The sequence below is a fragment of the Triturus cristatus genome, chromosome 3_2, assembly GCF_964204655.1.
Source record: "Triturus cristatus chromosome 3_2, aTriCri1.1, whole genome shotgun sequence".
In the NCBI taxonomy this organism is placed as follows: Eukaryota; Metazoa; Chordata; class Amphibia; order Caudata; family Salamandridae; genus Triturus; species Triturus cristatus.
This window is the reverse complement of record NC_140584.1, coordinates 780558977-780575198: the sequence shown is the minus strand read 5'-3', so window position 1 is coordinate 780575198 and position 16222 is coordinate 780558977. Positions and strand designations below refer to the sequence as shown.

Genomic DNA, 16222 nt, shown 5'->3' with positions numbered 1-16222 from the left:
GTGTCATAATAACATTTGTGGAATATATCTATGGGATCTTGAATGACCAAATCTTCTTACCTTAGTTTAACATATTTGGTTAGCGGATAAAATTGGTACGAAAACCTTTAATTTAGGGATTTAAGGATAGACTAACAAAGTATCAGACCTCGCTATAACAAAACAATAACTGTTTCCCTTAGCGCTCTATGAACACATTCAAATTATGAAAGCGTTCTCCATGTGTTCAGCTTCCAGAAATATTTAACATTGTTTTTCCTCAGGAGCCAACAAAATGGTTCCAGAAACCTGTATGCTACGCAAAGTGTCAGCAGTTAGGTTTAACCCACAATAAGCAAAAACAGAACAAGAGAATCTGAAAAAAGAAGACTGTTCCCCAATTACAGTGCAACAATACAGAAAGCTAAACATTTCCCTTCCAGGGCTTGAGCGCGGTCCATTGTTTCCGGACTTCAGCGTTTGTGCCCTCGGTGTATAAAAGGGCTGGGGCCTCCGAGCACTGAGTACACAGCTTCTGACTGACACCAGCCAACATGGGAAAGGTAAAGCAACATGCAGGGCTTTAGCATTAGGAATTCCTCAAGTCTTATTGTCCCGGAAGTCGCTATACTATCAATCACTCCTTTGTTAGGAGCCCTCAAAGCTCTGATAAACAGAGTTGATTTTTTACCTTATGTTGTAATACAGACGGCTGAGATAGATTAATTTGCTTTGAACAGTTCCTTTGTACACTCTTCTGTTGTACGTGCTCGTAGCGCAAAGAAAAATGTATTTAGCCTTACCTAGAGCACTGTGCCATTATATACATAATTGCATTATTTGTTACAAACTTATGGACAAGAGGAAGCAGGCCAGGATATGTTGCAATGCTTGTGAGAGACAATCTTTATAAATCACCAATGAGGCCGACTGCAACTGATCCGGGGAAGATCTATTTTTGCATTTCTCCCAGTGCCATACATTTTATCCCCTTTCATACCTGCTAAATAACTGTTTCCAGACTTTTCCCCTCACAGTTTTCATTGTCCTTGCTCCTCTAACCCCCCTCCCACCCCACCTTCCTTTTCTTTGTCTTTAGGGCCATGTAACTTTCTGAACAGCTGACTTGAGGGGTCAAAGAGTGTTTGATATTTTTGGTCAAGTAGGCATGTCTACTGTTTTTCTGTAAATTTGATTATTTAGTTGTGGGTTGCAGATCATCTCATTATTTCTTTCAATAATAAGTGTATGAAAAAATATCAAGAACAACATTAAATCATACCATTTAACTCTTTCTTTCAAACAAAGGTTCTAGTGTGAGGATTTTGGGAAAGCATTGCTTTGAGAGGGATCCTTTTTTGTTCCACCGTTCTTTTCTAACCCTCGCAGCTCATACAAACACGTACTGGTAAATCCAACAGGTTTGGTTCAGATAGTGATTTATAAGCCACACTCACTGGATTTACAATTTTTTTTCAGCTGGCGGTGGCTGCTAGGAGGTCTTAGTAGTAGCCGCTGGCAGGGGATAGGAGGCACCAGGTGAATTTAAAGCAGTGCTGCAGGTACACAGTAAGGAATCAGTGACGGCATTCTGGTGGCAGGGCAGTCAAGTGAAATCACAATGTTAGCAGCTGCTCAGCAGCAGGGCAGATGTGTGATTGGTTACTGTGCTTATCAGAAACAGATATTGAATGAGTGGCGATTGACCAAGTATTTCAGATGTATAATAGTCCCTCAGACATCCCATTAGAGGAGAGAGAATAGATTCAAACAGCCAGTAGAAAGAAGCTGAGACTAAAATACTCTTGCGGGCTGATACAAGCTGTGATTGACAATACCCCAGCCAATAGCTGAAGGGTCCTGAGTCAAAGAAGTCAAAAGAGGACCTGTATTCCCCTATATGTGTATATTTTTACTTTGTTGACAAAAAGAAGTCTTAGCTTACCAACGTGCTTAGCAAGCGGCTTATCAACCCTAGAAATAGTTGTGTGGTAGGGTGTTGAGACACAACAGTAATTGATACTTCATTATTAGGAATCAGCTGCCCTTTCTATAGGTAACACTGGCTGTGGCTTCTAGTAAACTCTAGGCTATATACCTTGCATGTTAATTTCATTAACAATGTATTCACACATCTCAGTGATGCATGAAGGACAGAGCATGCAACAATCAATTTTTACCGTATTTCATGGTTACCCTCTCACTAGGAGATGAGTTCTATCAGCTTTTCAATAATATTAAGCTTCAAAGCTTTGCACAACGACAATGCTGATGAACACAATTTTTAAGCAAAGTACTGCAGAAATATCAAGCTTGGATCTGAACAGTGAGTACATTGAACTAGTGGATGCTGGATTTCCTTAGAAGCCTCTACATATCTCCATTGGTGGAGAATTACCTAGATTATAGTCAATGAACACTAGACATCACAAATGTGACCCTTAATATTGCTCTAATGCCATTTTCTTACCAGGCTTATACAGCAGGAAAGTCTTTATGGGTGTAGTATGTAGTCTGTAGTGAACTCTAGAGGACACTGTCACAGATATATTACTAGAGTATGACTTTATAGAACACTATCACTTACAGACTGCATATTTACTATTGAAATGTCCAGTACTTTTGCAAAGACATGCAGTTTGACTGACAAAACTATTCAGCATATTTTTATCATTTGCACATCACCAAGTGAAGTGTCTTGATTTGTTGTGAGAGTATTAACATTTCTGTTTCCATTACTCTTCAGAATTACAAACAGGGGGCAGATTTACAAGCCCCTTGCGCCACTTTTGCATCACTTTTAACATGGGAAACATGACGCAAAAGTTGCGCAAGGGGCTTGTAAATCTGCCCCCATGTGTTTTCCCAACTGCTGATATATTGGAAATATTTGTACAGTTCATTTACAGGTATTTAAAGGTTCTTCTGTGTTAGAAAAAACGTGGCATGCTACAGCCTTGCCGTCCGCACCCACTGTTCCCCAGGAAGATTGTCACATAGTTCACTTTAGAAAATCCTCTAACTTTACAGAGAACGAAAAGTAAACACTAATCCCCATGTTAAAAGGATACCCCGCAATCTGTCTGCAGACATAGCCTGGCATTTGGGCTCTCTCTGAACACAGAGCAAATGTGACAATCTAAAAAACATAATGTAAAGGAATCTTCATTATTGATTCACCCTCTGAAGTCAAGCATGGACCTTGTTGGCGGTGCTGTAGTATCCCCCACACCCATACTTCCAGCGCCATAAGGAAATGGCATCAGTGATGTATTTAGGAGGCCAGCACAATAGTGAGATTTGTGATGATTGGACAAATCATGCCATGCAACTTTAAGTTGAGATTGTGACTGGCTTTACACAGATACACTTTGTAGAAGTTCCGATGTGAAGTCACAGTTGTTAGGAAACATGAAAATCAACTTCTCACCTGCACGAATTCTGCAAGAGAATAGCTGTGAGTAACAGATTGTTTGTTTTTCTGAGCTCAATCCTATGCCACTGAGCACTTCCAACTAAATATTGCTTTTAGTCATAATTCCTCCATAGTTAACATAATATATCTAACTCAGTGCTACATTGTCTGTAGCATGTAGAGGTGGTAGTACTACAATAACATGTATGGTTAAATCATGGGCCTAGAAATTGTAAGGACCTTCGACTTTGCCTTGTTGATCACCATTTTACCCCTCTATTAATGTATTTTGTGAAGAAAAAGACTAGCATTCTTAGCTATAGCTTTTTCTTGTGATTGGTGGGCCATTTTGATTGTTATTTCATTGTGTCAGACTGTATCAGAGTCTCTGATGCATAATCACCTCAAAGAGCAAGCTCTGAGTTCTTGACTTTACCAAGAAAGTGATGAGCATGGTAGGAGCCCATGGAACTTTGGAGCAAAGCAACAGTGCTTAATGTGTACAAGAATAAGTGGTGTGGCTCAATGTTTTGCTCAGAAGCCTGCGGAAGGAGCTATTGAAGGTCGGAGTGCTGAATACCAATGCTGTTTAGGCTGGATTGCTCTTGTTACCACCTACAGTACGGTTCCAGTCATCAGAGTGCGGCACGGAGATTTGTCTCCCATCGGAAATGGTCTGAGCACCATTTTGGACTACCCCTTGCTGTTTCTGCATCTTGTGTGACTAGTAACTTTGATTTATCTAGTAAAGAGACACCTGTAATTCATATTCGAGGACACTTATAAGTGATGCAATGCAATATAATCAGCACGCACACATCTTCGCTGCTTTTTGTTTATTGAGGACTGTTGCTGCTTTAAAGAAGTGCTGGAGTTCAGTTTCTCTATGAAATGGAATCAAGTAATCTGATATTTCTTGGCTGCCCTTCCACCTGAGAACTTTTATTGGACACTGTGGGCCCTGAGGAAGGTGCATGGCTCTTCGGTCGCTTTGCACCGAAAAACGCGTCGGCACCTGCAAACACTTGTGCTTCATCAAGAAGATTGCCTGATGATTTAAGAGGTTGGATGTAACAGATATACATGAAGACTTCATATCTAGTAAAAAAATCTACAAAATCTGACAAATATCCTATGTGGTGTCAGGTATGTCTTATGCACATAATTCAATTGAACATATTTCAATTGTGCATTCCGTGATACTTTCTCAGGGGATTCCAGGACTCTGCTCCATTCCTTAGTGGTCAGCTCCCTTCTCAGATTCCTCTCCCATTTCCCCAGCAGTTTCAGCAGTGGAGACAGAGAAGCCTCATGCAGGGACTCATAGAACCAATTAATTTGGTGTCTCGCTGTGGCCAGGGTGATCAGACCCCATGCGTCCCCGGTTCCTCTCTACTCCGGTCCCATAACTGCCCAAATGCTCGTTGCAAAGTCTCATATACAAGGAACTGGCTGAGGGGCAGGCCACAACCTCCACCAGTTCCGTAAAGGGGAGCAACATTCCCTCTTGATAACAATCCCCCACATTCTCAAGTCCCACCACCGTCCATGGTGCCTTCTGTTCTGCAGCTATGACCCTCTGCGACTCCCTATGTGGCAGCCCCACCAGGGGTAACTACAGAGAGTATTACAGGGAAGCAGGTACTTTCTTGATGCAACGTTTCCAGCACTGTAGTGTTGTGGTCTGAACTATCGAGGTATAAAGAACTTTTATTGTATGGTCCAAGAGTTTTGCCAGCAGCAGCCTGGGATTTTGACCTGCAGCTGGGATGCCGTTGATAGAGCTCAAAATCTGTCACTACCCAGCTCCCTGCCTCTACAGGATGCCTCAGAGTCTGGAAGAACACTCTATGCCTACAGTTCCCCCAGACTAAGTCTTGTGTTAAGGAGTCTAAAGTGCGAAACCATCCCACAGGCATCATAACTGGCAAGTTGGCGAAATAGCATAATAAGCGGGGTAACATGACCATTTTCTCCAGGGAGATCCTAGTCATTGTAAGAAGGAGTAACATGCCTCAGAACTGAACGTTGGACAGGAGCGATCTAAGTGCTTTATCCAAGTTACCACCTCTTCGATCTTCCAATGAATGAAAGACATGGATATCTAGGGATTTAAACATAACTGGTGCCCAGTTAAGGTCTGCAGGTAGATTGGGAGGTCGTTCTAATTGTCCAGCCACGGAGAACAGGTATGTTTTACATTTATTAACCTGTAGACCTGACAGCTCCCCAAATGTCTCCAAGCAATGTAAAGCTGTCTCCACACTCCTAGTAGCATCGCAGAGGTAGACCATTAGGTCATCTGCATAAAAGAAGAAGATATGTGTCCTCCCTCCTATCTCCAGGCCCACGACTTCCCCTCCTTCTCGAAGTAGCTTGGCCAGGGGCTCTATCGCCAAGGCGAATAGAAGCGGCGACAGGGGGCATCCCTGTCGGGTATCTCGCTCTATTTGATATAGTAGTGAGATATTTTTACCAGTCTTGACTCTGGCTGTGGGGTGCGTATACAATAGTCACACCCACGCCACCTAGTCATCTCCCACACCCAAGCGCCTCATAAGCACTAGCAGGTAGTTCCAGCCCACGGTACCAAAGGCCTTTTCCAGGTCAATGGACAGAATATCGGCCTGTCGGAGGGATTGTGCCTCCGGGTGGTACAGTACCAAGTACAAGCGTCTGAGGTCATACGAGGTATTGCAGGAAGGAATAAATCCATTCTGGTTGGCATCGATTAGGTTCTGCATATGGAAGTAGTCTAAGCGCCAACACCTCACTTAATATTTTAATGTCAGTGTTGAGCATGGAGAGGGGCCTGTAATCTTTTACCCCAGTATCAGGCGCTGCAGTCTTGGGGCGTGGGATCACTGGTGCATCACGCATGCTCTCTGGCAAATGGCCCACCTGGAGCAACTCCGCATACAAGGTCACCAAACTTGGAGCCAATTTGGTCCCAAATGTCCGCTAAAACTCTGCTGGATGGCCATCCTGGCCTGGAGTTTTCCCACTGGCCATAGTGGCGATTGCTCCCTGCACCTCCTGCAGGGTCAAAGGTCCTCCCAATTCCTGTCTTGCCTCTACATTTAAAATGCGGAGGTTAAACGGGTCACAGAAAGCACTGATAAGCGTGCTGGGGGCCTGGGGGGATTGGCATAGAGTGTCTTATAATAGTTCCTAAATAGACCATTGATCTCCTCCTGGTCATGTACCGTCAAGCCAGCAGCAGTCCGAACACGTAGAATCGGGGACCCATGTATTTCCGGCCTGGTTGTCCAGTGCCCGGATTTCTTCCTCTCTAGCCAACAAGTCCCTGTGGAGGACCATATGCACTCCCACAGTTTGCCCCACACAGTGTCCTCGCACCACCACCTTAAACGCTTCCCACTCTATTAATGCAGAGGAAGTGGAGTGTTCATTTTCAGTAAAGAACTCTCCTATGAGGGAGTGCAGGGCGCTAGTAAATGGCTCGTCTTCTAGAGACATAGGATTGAGGCTCCATGTAGGTATGGGAGGTCTATCTCCATGCGGCCGGTATGTCAGCAGCATTGGTCTGTGATCCAACAGGGTCCGCCCTAGATATTCTGTACCTATGATAAAACTGCTGAGGGAGGGGGAGCACCAAAAGGTGTCTAATTGTGTGTGCAGTTGGTGCATTTGGGGAATAAAATGAGTATTGTCGTGTCTCTCCATGTTGGACTCTCCAACTATCTTTCAACTCCCAATGTGACATCCACTCCCCAATCCAGTCACCACTCGTCGGGTTTGAGCCCCGTGTAAGGGAGGGTGGGAACAGTCCAAGCCTACATCTATCACTAATTTAAACCCCCCCCCATTATAACATGCCCTAGCATCATGTCCGCTATACGAAATGGAAAGGTTGGCCATAAAAGCCAGTTGGTCCTGGTTGGGTGCATACACACAGCCTAGTGTGATTTCTCGCCCATATAGCCTCCCCATGAGAAACACATATCTGCCTTCCTTATCTATTATGAACCAGCTCAAAGGGAACCCTGGATCTAACCCAGACTAACACCCCTGTGCGTACGCAGAGAAACATGTAGCATAGACCTGCCCTCTTCAACGCCTACGCAGTCTTTCTACCTCTGCTCGAAGGAGATTTGTCTCCTGCAGGAGAGCTATCTGCACTCCCCGTCTCTTTAAATAATTATGTATGTTATGGCATTTGGACATGGACCCCATCCCCTTAATGTTCCATGTAAGGAACTTCAGTGCTTGGCACTGTGTTGACATCACAGGTAAAGCATTCCATCCCCTTCCACCACCCTCCAACCCCCCTCCCAATCCAGCAAAAAGGAAAAGCAGTCAGTTATCTGCTCTACAAACATGCCAAGCCTTGCACAACAAAAAACAACAGAAAAACGGATCTTAACATGCACCAACTCCCCATTTCCCGAGCAGTGGGGCAACAGCCATCCGCCCAAACCCTTCATATGACTACAAAGGACAATCAAGGCCCAAACCAGCTATGGTAAGGTCCGTCAAGGGGGTCATGGCTTCGTTCGATAACGTGTCAAATATCAGGGCCTTTGCAGTGCACCGACCTCAATAATAGTCCAACCGGGGCCATATCGCCTCCTCAGGCTCAATGAGAGTCAGCTACCACCGCATTGGCAAGGCACTGAGCCAGTTCCATTTTCTCAATACATGCTCTGCTATATGATCTCATCTGCAGTTTTTCGGGTTACTTGCGGCATGTTGAGGCTGTCTCCATTAGAGGAGCCTGAGTCCGATCCCCCAGTTCCCCTCTGGGAGCACGATCTCAGCAAATGCCGCTGCCCTTTCTACCTCTGTCTGTGAGGGTATTGTTTTCTTTGAGATGTTACCCGTCGGGCGTCTCCTGGAACGCTTTCAAGCCCACCTATTCTGGCGAGTCAGTGCCTGTTTTTGCGCAACCCGAAGGGTCTTGGTTTTATACACTTCCAACCAGTCCCATGCAGTCGAAGCGTCTTCACAGAAATGTGTCATTCCATCCACTACTATGCGAAGTCAGGCAGGAAAATTAAGGGAGTATTGCAGGCCTTTTGATCTTAGCGCCTTCTTAACTTCCAAGAAGTAGGCGCGATTTTGTTGTGCTTCAAGGGTATAGTCAAGGAATATGGAGAATCTGATCATGCCTTTTGCAGTAAGATGTCTCTTTCCCTCTAATGCAATAATCGGGCCACTACTGGTCTCGGGGACCGGCCCGGCGCCTGCGGGCATGCTAGGATCCGGTGTGCCCTCTCCAGGGTGTAGAACTTTATTAGCCCCTCCGGTTTAGCCACGGGGTGGAGCCATGGTTCCAAATAGGCCATCATGTTGCCGTTTTCAACCCCCTCTGGCAGGCCCGCAATGCAGATGTTGTTTCTTTGGCTACGCCCTTTACTATCTTCTGCCCTGCGCTCCAGTGTTTTAAACCGGTCCTGCAGCTCTGCCACCTGTTTGACCATCGCCTGGTGGGCCAGGGACAGCTCTTCAAGGCTCGATTCCACCACTTTCACCCTTTCGTTGAGCTTCTGGTGCTCTGCACGGAGTAGACCCATCCCCACCAACACTGTGCTTATATCTTGAAGCAGTGTCTCTTTTGAGTCTGAGATTGCCTCTAGAATCTTAGCAAGTTGTTGTTGTATGAGGTCTTCTAGCTGCTGCGCCCCGCATTGCTCTGCGCCTGCTCCAGTTGTCCCTCCTCTTGTTCTGTGGCAGTCTCAACTGGTTTTGCCTTAGGTTTGCCCCTCGGGTATGATATTGTCCTGGGGTGTCCCTAATGTCGCCTCTGCTCAGCCCTCACAAGAGTGCCCTCCACCCTATCGCAGGAATGTGGTGGTCCACTGTCGAAGGGAGCATGCAGGGGGGACCCCCCGGTCAACAACACTTGAGAGTTCAGCACGGTGCGCCACAGTCCCAACAGTATTAACTGGCCCATCTCTCTCGTTGCTCCCGCATCCCAGGTGGCAGGCCTCAGTCAGGCAGTGGCCAGGTCCACCAGCTCTGTGTTGCGGTACCCGAGTGAGATGGGTCCCCCAAGTCCCCGACCCAGCAGTCACTTTTCCGTGGCTCAGTGCCTCCTGTTTACTTTATTCCATCTCTGGGCTGCCCAGTCCGTGTGGTCCCAGGGCATTGTACCTTCCTCCCCAGGTGTGTCAATGGGGCTACTCCAAGGTGCCACCCACTGCGTCTCGTGGCCACAGATCGGCCCACCACAGCTGCTCAGTCCAGGGGGCACAGCCAAGAAGGGCCCCACCCTAAAGCAGTGAGCCTCGCTGCATGCAACTATGGCCAACCGCTCCAACCAGGCCTCTCAAGCCTAGGACCCAGACCGTGTGCCACCGCCAGCTCTCTTGTAGCTCTACATCAAACCACCACACCACTTGGTTCACAGTATCTCTTGCCTCTACTTGTCTTTACAATTCTTGTTCAGGATGTGGCTGGATTGAGGCTGTGGGTGCAAATCAGGCACACTGCTCCACAGATCAATCCCCAGGTCTGCCTCTGGCTCAGCGATCTCCCCAGGTCCGGTACCGACATTCTTTTGCGTTTGTGGCCCAACTGCCGAGTTTCATCCCCCATGGGGACCACAGTGCCACCGATCTCGCCCAGCCCGTGCCGCCTCCACAGCAACCGGCTCAGGCCCCAACGGGTACGCGCTCACCCGTCCAGGGTCAGAATTCACTTCTGCAGTCTGTTGGTCTCTCTCGGCAGTGGTAGGCTCGGGGACCAACTCGGCCGAGTCCCCAGACCACTGTCTGACACAGCAAGCTCTTTTCAGAAGGGCCCAGTCTCACTCCTGCGCAGGGTCGGAGTACTCCGTGAAAACTCGATCTCCGGGCTGCAATGTGTCCCCTCCAGCGGCGGCAGACCCCCCGGTCGCAGCGCTCGCGGGTCAAAGAGCATCAGGCCAAAAGTTGCAGTGCCTTAAGTGAATATTTACCAGGTCTGTGCGGAGCCTCTCGCTCACGTGTCCGCCAATGCTGGCTGCTAAGCCACGCCCCTAATAAATGACTTGTTTTGAGCACTGGAGAAGTTGAGTTGTATGTTTGCTGGAGCTCTGATTCCACTACATGCCCCTTCATCCACCACCAGACAATCGCTGTCCTTTTATCTCAACTTTCTCCCTTTGTCACAGTTTTTTTTCTTTCTTTAACTTCTACCTTATTTCCCCCATTTTGTGTGCTCATCTCTCTCATGCCCTGGATCAAGGTTTAAGAAAAATAACTCTATGTCCTCACAAATGAGTGCTGGTGAGTCCCACCTGCTACCACTGGCTCAAATTAACCACTGATAGTGTTCAAGGCCCACAGACACCAATTAGAAACAAGAGAGAATCACTTGAGAACTTTTTGGGGACCCCGGCCCTCTCCTTGTGAAAAGTCCTGCAAATGTTCCACAATTAATTCCCTGGCCCACCACTTATCGACATCGTTTTAGAGGGGGCAGTTCCCGAGTTGCGCGTGGCGAATAAAGATACACAACCCAAACAACTGTATGACATCGCAATCCACAAGTAGGTGCTTTAGGTTTTTATTTTCTGATATTACTGCACAGATTTAGAACCACTCTATATACAGCAGTACTTTTATAGATGGTAGATTATCTATATTCTTGCATATGTACTCCAATTCAGGATTAAAAGGCACGGCTAAAAAAGTGTGATAAAAAGCGTGATTGGCTCAATACTTTTCTAAAGTTGGATCTCTCAACAGCCAGTTGGAAAGCTAGATGTGTCATAGGTCAATTTACCCATTTTAAGGTCTTGACAAATGCTACATTTAGGAATGATTCACCGGGTCACTTTTTAGTATTAAGGTGTGTGATTTCAACAGAAAGTGTAAATATGAGATTAGATAGCAGGTTTGAGGATTATGATAAAAGTCTATCTTTCATCGAGGTCAATGAGAACAGAGTTATCTGCTACACATACAACACAGCATAGCCAATAGCTTATATAATGTTCCATTTTATCTTCCTTTTTACAGATTATTTTCTACGAGGACAGAAACTTTGGTGGCCGCTCCTATGAGTGCAATTCTGATAGTGCAGACCTGCACTCCCACCTCAGTCGCTGCAACTCCCTCCGTGTTCAAAATGGAAACTGGATGCTTTATGAGCACCCCAACTACAGGGGGCGCCAGTACTATCTGAGGATGGGGGAGTACCCTGAGTATCAGCGGTGGATGGGATACAATGACTCCATCAGGTCCTGTCGAATGATCCCTGAAGTAAGTCCAGCTTCAGCCCATATGCTTTCAGCAATTTTAACAAATTTACTTTGGTTTTTAAAGACATAAATATTGGAAATATATATTTTCTGCTTCTGTCTAAAATAGGTCACTAATGCAACAAGTGCTTTTCTAGAGCATCCACCTTTCTATCTCTCTCACCAAACAGTTTTGATAATTAAAGTCCTGCACATCCTTTTTAGTATAGAAGGAGACATATCAAAATCCATTCATCAACCATGACACCGGGTTCTTTTATGTATGCATGTATGTATGTGGTACTTATATAGTGCGCCAGTTGCCGAAAAGCAGAGGGGCGCTGTATATGGTACAAAGCAAAGACTCAGTCAATGTGTGGAATGGAGGGGTAGTAGTTGGTTTCAAAAGGCAAAGCGGACTGTTGCTACATCATGAGGTAGTGTTCTTCAAAGAGGTGCGCCTTCAGCTGTTTCCCAAACTGGAGCAGGATTGGACAGTTCTGATGCTAATGAGGTTGTTGGTCCAGATGCTGGCAATCTCATCTGAATCACACATTTTTTGGAGATGCACTTTAGAACGGCATTAAATTGTTAATTTTGTATAATATGATCAAACCTGAGACTATTTACAGTGTATTGGGCAGGTATTATCGACTACAGGTTGGATTTTGTGAGTAAATAAATCATTGCAACTATTTATGAAAAACCTGTGAAAACATGCAGGAATAAATTGTAGAGATTGTGTAAGATACACATGACTTGTCCTTGTGCAGCCAACAAGGCACATATATACTGAGAGGTATGCATTCTGACTGTGCTAACATGATTTGTAAATATACAACAAAAAAATTGATGGCATAGATTTATACTGCCTCTCTGACTCTTTCCTGTCCAGTCTTAAGTGTGAAGTGCTCCCTAGTAGAATGGAAAGTGTAGCTGGGGCAGGACACCTTTAGTTGTTACAGCAACTTGTATGTGCATTGAAGGCACATGTTGCAGCTAGGTACAATGAAGTCTTTATTTCCTTCTTACATGACACGATATTGCCATCCTTCCTGAAATGAGACACAAGTTTAATACTAAACACTGCTAATGCATGGTTTAAATTGACTGTGAGCTTGACTCTTGGTGTGATCAACACCATGGCCCTTATTTAAATGTTGACAGATGGGATACTCCACAAACATTACAGATATCCCATCCATCACAAACATGACAGATATCCCATCCATCATATTACAATTGCATTACAGACTATGACACTTCCAATACAGTGGACAGGATATCTGCATCATCAATATCATCTCAAAATAGGCTGGATTACATCACTTAGGGCAGCATAACATCACTTTCCTTGACTAACAACATTATTTATAGTTCTGTCATAATTTTCACCAATGTTCTGTTTACCATCATTTTAACTATATGGATGTCGTTTGTTAAATGGAAGTCGTTTGTTATTGTCTTGCATTTAATTTTGTGTGGGTCAGAGTTATATTGCAAGGTAGCAGAGAGCAAAGAAGCAACATCACCCTAAGCAGTTTGAGTAATCTAGATCCTCATATTGTAAGGCCACACATTTGAAATGCAGTGCCTCATTTACGATGCAGGGTCTCAATCACCAGAAGCCAGTGTTAAGAAGAGAGTCAATGCATCTAAAGAATTTTCATCATAGTCCATATAATGATCGGGAACACTGTGGAAACATTGAAAAAGCTGTTTAGACACACCTACAATCAATGGGGTGCAGGTATCCTACCTGATGTGATGTGTCCCCTTGTTATACATTCTTACTTTATCTGCTTTTGGTAATAGAAGACCTAACTCTAGTTAGATAATTCATCTTCTGGTAAAACATATCTTTATAGTGTATGCTGTCAATCTATCTTTCTCTTTGATGAAAGGAATATAATACAATTTCCTTTTAGGAATGAGATGTGAAATAACATTCTGTATACATTCTGTATAAATATATACAGGGTGTTTCAATACCATTTTAGTAAAAACAAAACGTGTTTTGTAAATGTATAAGTTGTATGTCAGAATATTCAGTAAAAAAATATATTGATATGTGGAAATATCTTGGCCTGAATATTGGTAACTTAAATGTAATTAATCTAAGGTACATAGATGTACAATTCTTAACTTTACATCTATGTTATCTTGAAGATAACATATAATGTCAAAATACATATGTGTGAACCTAAGAATAGCTAATCTATGCTTACTGATATATACTTACCTTCATACTTTCAAAGTAATTTAATAGCAGTTTAGGACCTGATATTTTGCAACTATGATATTTTAAAACTCGATATTCCAGTGGTATGCCACGTTGATCTAAAAATTGATCTTTTGCATCCCTTCTTTCCTCTTCATTTTCACAGTACCGTGGCACCTTCCGGATCAGGCTGTATGAGGAAAGTGACTTCGGAGGGCAGATGATGGACTTCACAGATGACTGCCCAAATGTCTATGACCGATTCCACTTCAATGACATCCACTCCTGTAATGTGTTTGAGGGGCACTGGATTTTTTATGAAGAGCCCAACTATAGAGGACGTCAATACTACTTGAGGCCTGGGGAGTACAAGAGATACACCGACTGGGGAGCCATGAGCCCAAGGGTTGGCTCCTTCAGAAGAATGGGATATTTGTAAACTACTGTAGGTAGTAACTTTGTTTAGATTGTATTAATAAAACTTAAAATACCTTGATATCAAAGTGTATTGTTCTTCCCCAACAAAAGTTGAAAATAAAGATCATCGCTGCTTTTCTTAAAACAGATGGAATCTATATGGTTGCTTTTGGAAGGTTGTTACTTACTAGTAAAAAGGCCATAATCACAAAATAAGGTCCAGTCTCAGTCTCAATAAATTATTCCCTTGCTCAGCCCTTGGTAACTGGCTGCAAATAGGCAGGCTTAACTTAGGAGACAAGGGTTTAAAGCAATTAAAAAACAGCAATACGTTACATACGTAAGACACAACACACAATAGAAATCCAATAACAATTCATAAAAATTGGAAATATTTTTATGACTTAATTGACACCAAAATGGAAAAAAGTCCAATGTAGGAAACCGGAGATGTGATTTTTAAAAAAAAAATGTAAACTTTTTAGTGCCTAAAATCCAAATCTGGACATGCTAGACTCAGGTTTTTCCATTGCTGTTTCACTGCACATCCTCACATTTCTCCTCATTAGCATCTCTGCAGAGATAGTTGTTACCTGTTGCATGACACCTTGGTGCTTCAGCTCCTTCCCCCATTTAAACTAATGCCAGCACTTCAGAAGACCTTTTTCTATTTCTTATAAATACTGTAAAAAAGAGCTTAATATTAGAAAGTGAGCAACATGATGCACACATGCAGGATTGTCCTGGTATTTCCTTGTAAAGGTGATGGGGGTGTATTCTTGATAAACCATTTCTAGTTCATAGTCTTTTGAACCATTCGACGTGTGAGTGGTCTATGTGATACATTCATTGAGGACCAGCCTGATTAAGGAGGTCGGCTGGGGTTGTTCATCAATTAGATAGACTCATCAAGGAGACCTGTGCTTTCTGCCCAATGGGAGACTATGCCTACCAAATAAACACAGCAAACACAAGGAGATGATGGACAGAGCGCTGAAACCTTTTAGACACTCACCCCCCAGTCAAAGATCTGGGTTGAATCCATCATCGTTCTTTAGCTCATTTCACCACCCAAGTTCAGACCCAGTGATATGCAAATCAATCTTGACCCTGTTCCTTATGGGAGCAGTCCAGCTCGAACTGACAAGCCAGGTCTTTCCTGGATCGCAAAAGAGCATCCTGAGACCGGTTTTGGGGTAACACCCCTCATCAGCCAGTCTAGCTTTGAATCCAGTGGAAAAGTGAACAAGGAACCCATGTCTGGGCATACCCTGCAAATTTAGGACAAACAAAGCAAACACATGGAGATGATGGACAGAGCGTTGAAACTTTTCAGACACTCACCTTCAGTCACAGCTCTTGGTTGAATCCACCATCGTTCTTTAGCTCACTTCGCCACCGCAGCTCAGACCAGCCATATTGAAGTCAGTCTTGACCCTGTTCCTCATGGGAACAGTTCATTCCGAACTGACAAGCCAGGTGTTCCCTGAACCAGAAACAAGCATCCTGGGACCGGTTTCGGGGGAACACTCAGGTATCAACTAATTGTTCAGTGCCTCAGTAAATAAATGCAGGAACGCCTGTAGGGGGAAAAAAATCCATAAATGAATAATTCCATAACAATTGCAAAGGTTGATGAGAAATCCGAGAGAATCATGAAAGAGTTGGGCAGGAAAGAGGTGATGGATGGCCAGGTTGCAGCAGTATTAAAAAGAAGAAGGCATGTCTAAAGGATCATCCAACAAGGTTTCGACGAGACCTCAGAGAGGGGGTAGATCAAAAGGCTGTTCACCGTGTGGTAGTGATTTCCACACCAGTGATACAAAATGGTGTTTTGCGTCTAACAAGGAGTGCAGAAGGTGTGGGTGCCTGGGTCATTATGCTTGTGTGTTCAAGGACTCATATAAGTCACGTGTGGCTGGCACCGAGGAAACCTTTTGTGAAAGTGATAACCAGGATTGTGTATTGATTGTTCGGCCTGAGGTGAAGGAAGGAAACAGGA

At 44.3% G+C, this 16222-nt stretch overlaps 1 protein-coding gene across 1 annotated transcript; it reads left to right on the top strand.

Annotated features, from left to right (window-relative positions):
• The first annotated feature begins 510 nt into the window (after nucleotides 1-510).
• Nucleotides 511-14299, top strand: LOC146858114 (gamma-crystallin-1-like). The gene is made up of 3 exons (XM_085646883.1): nucleotides 511-542; nucleotides 11362-11604; nucleotides 13970-14299. Exons 1-3 carry the CDS (start codon nucleotides 534-536, stop codon nucleotides 14240-14242), a joined length of 525 nt encoding a protein of 174 aa, XP_085503009.1. The 5' UTR covers nucleotides 511-533; the 3' UTR covers nucleotides 14243-14299.
• The last annotated feature ends 1923 nt before the right edge of the window (nucleotides 14300-16222 follow it).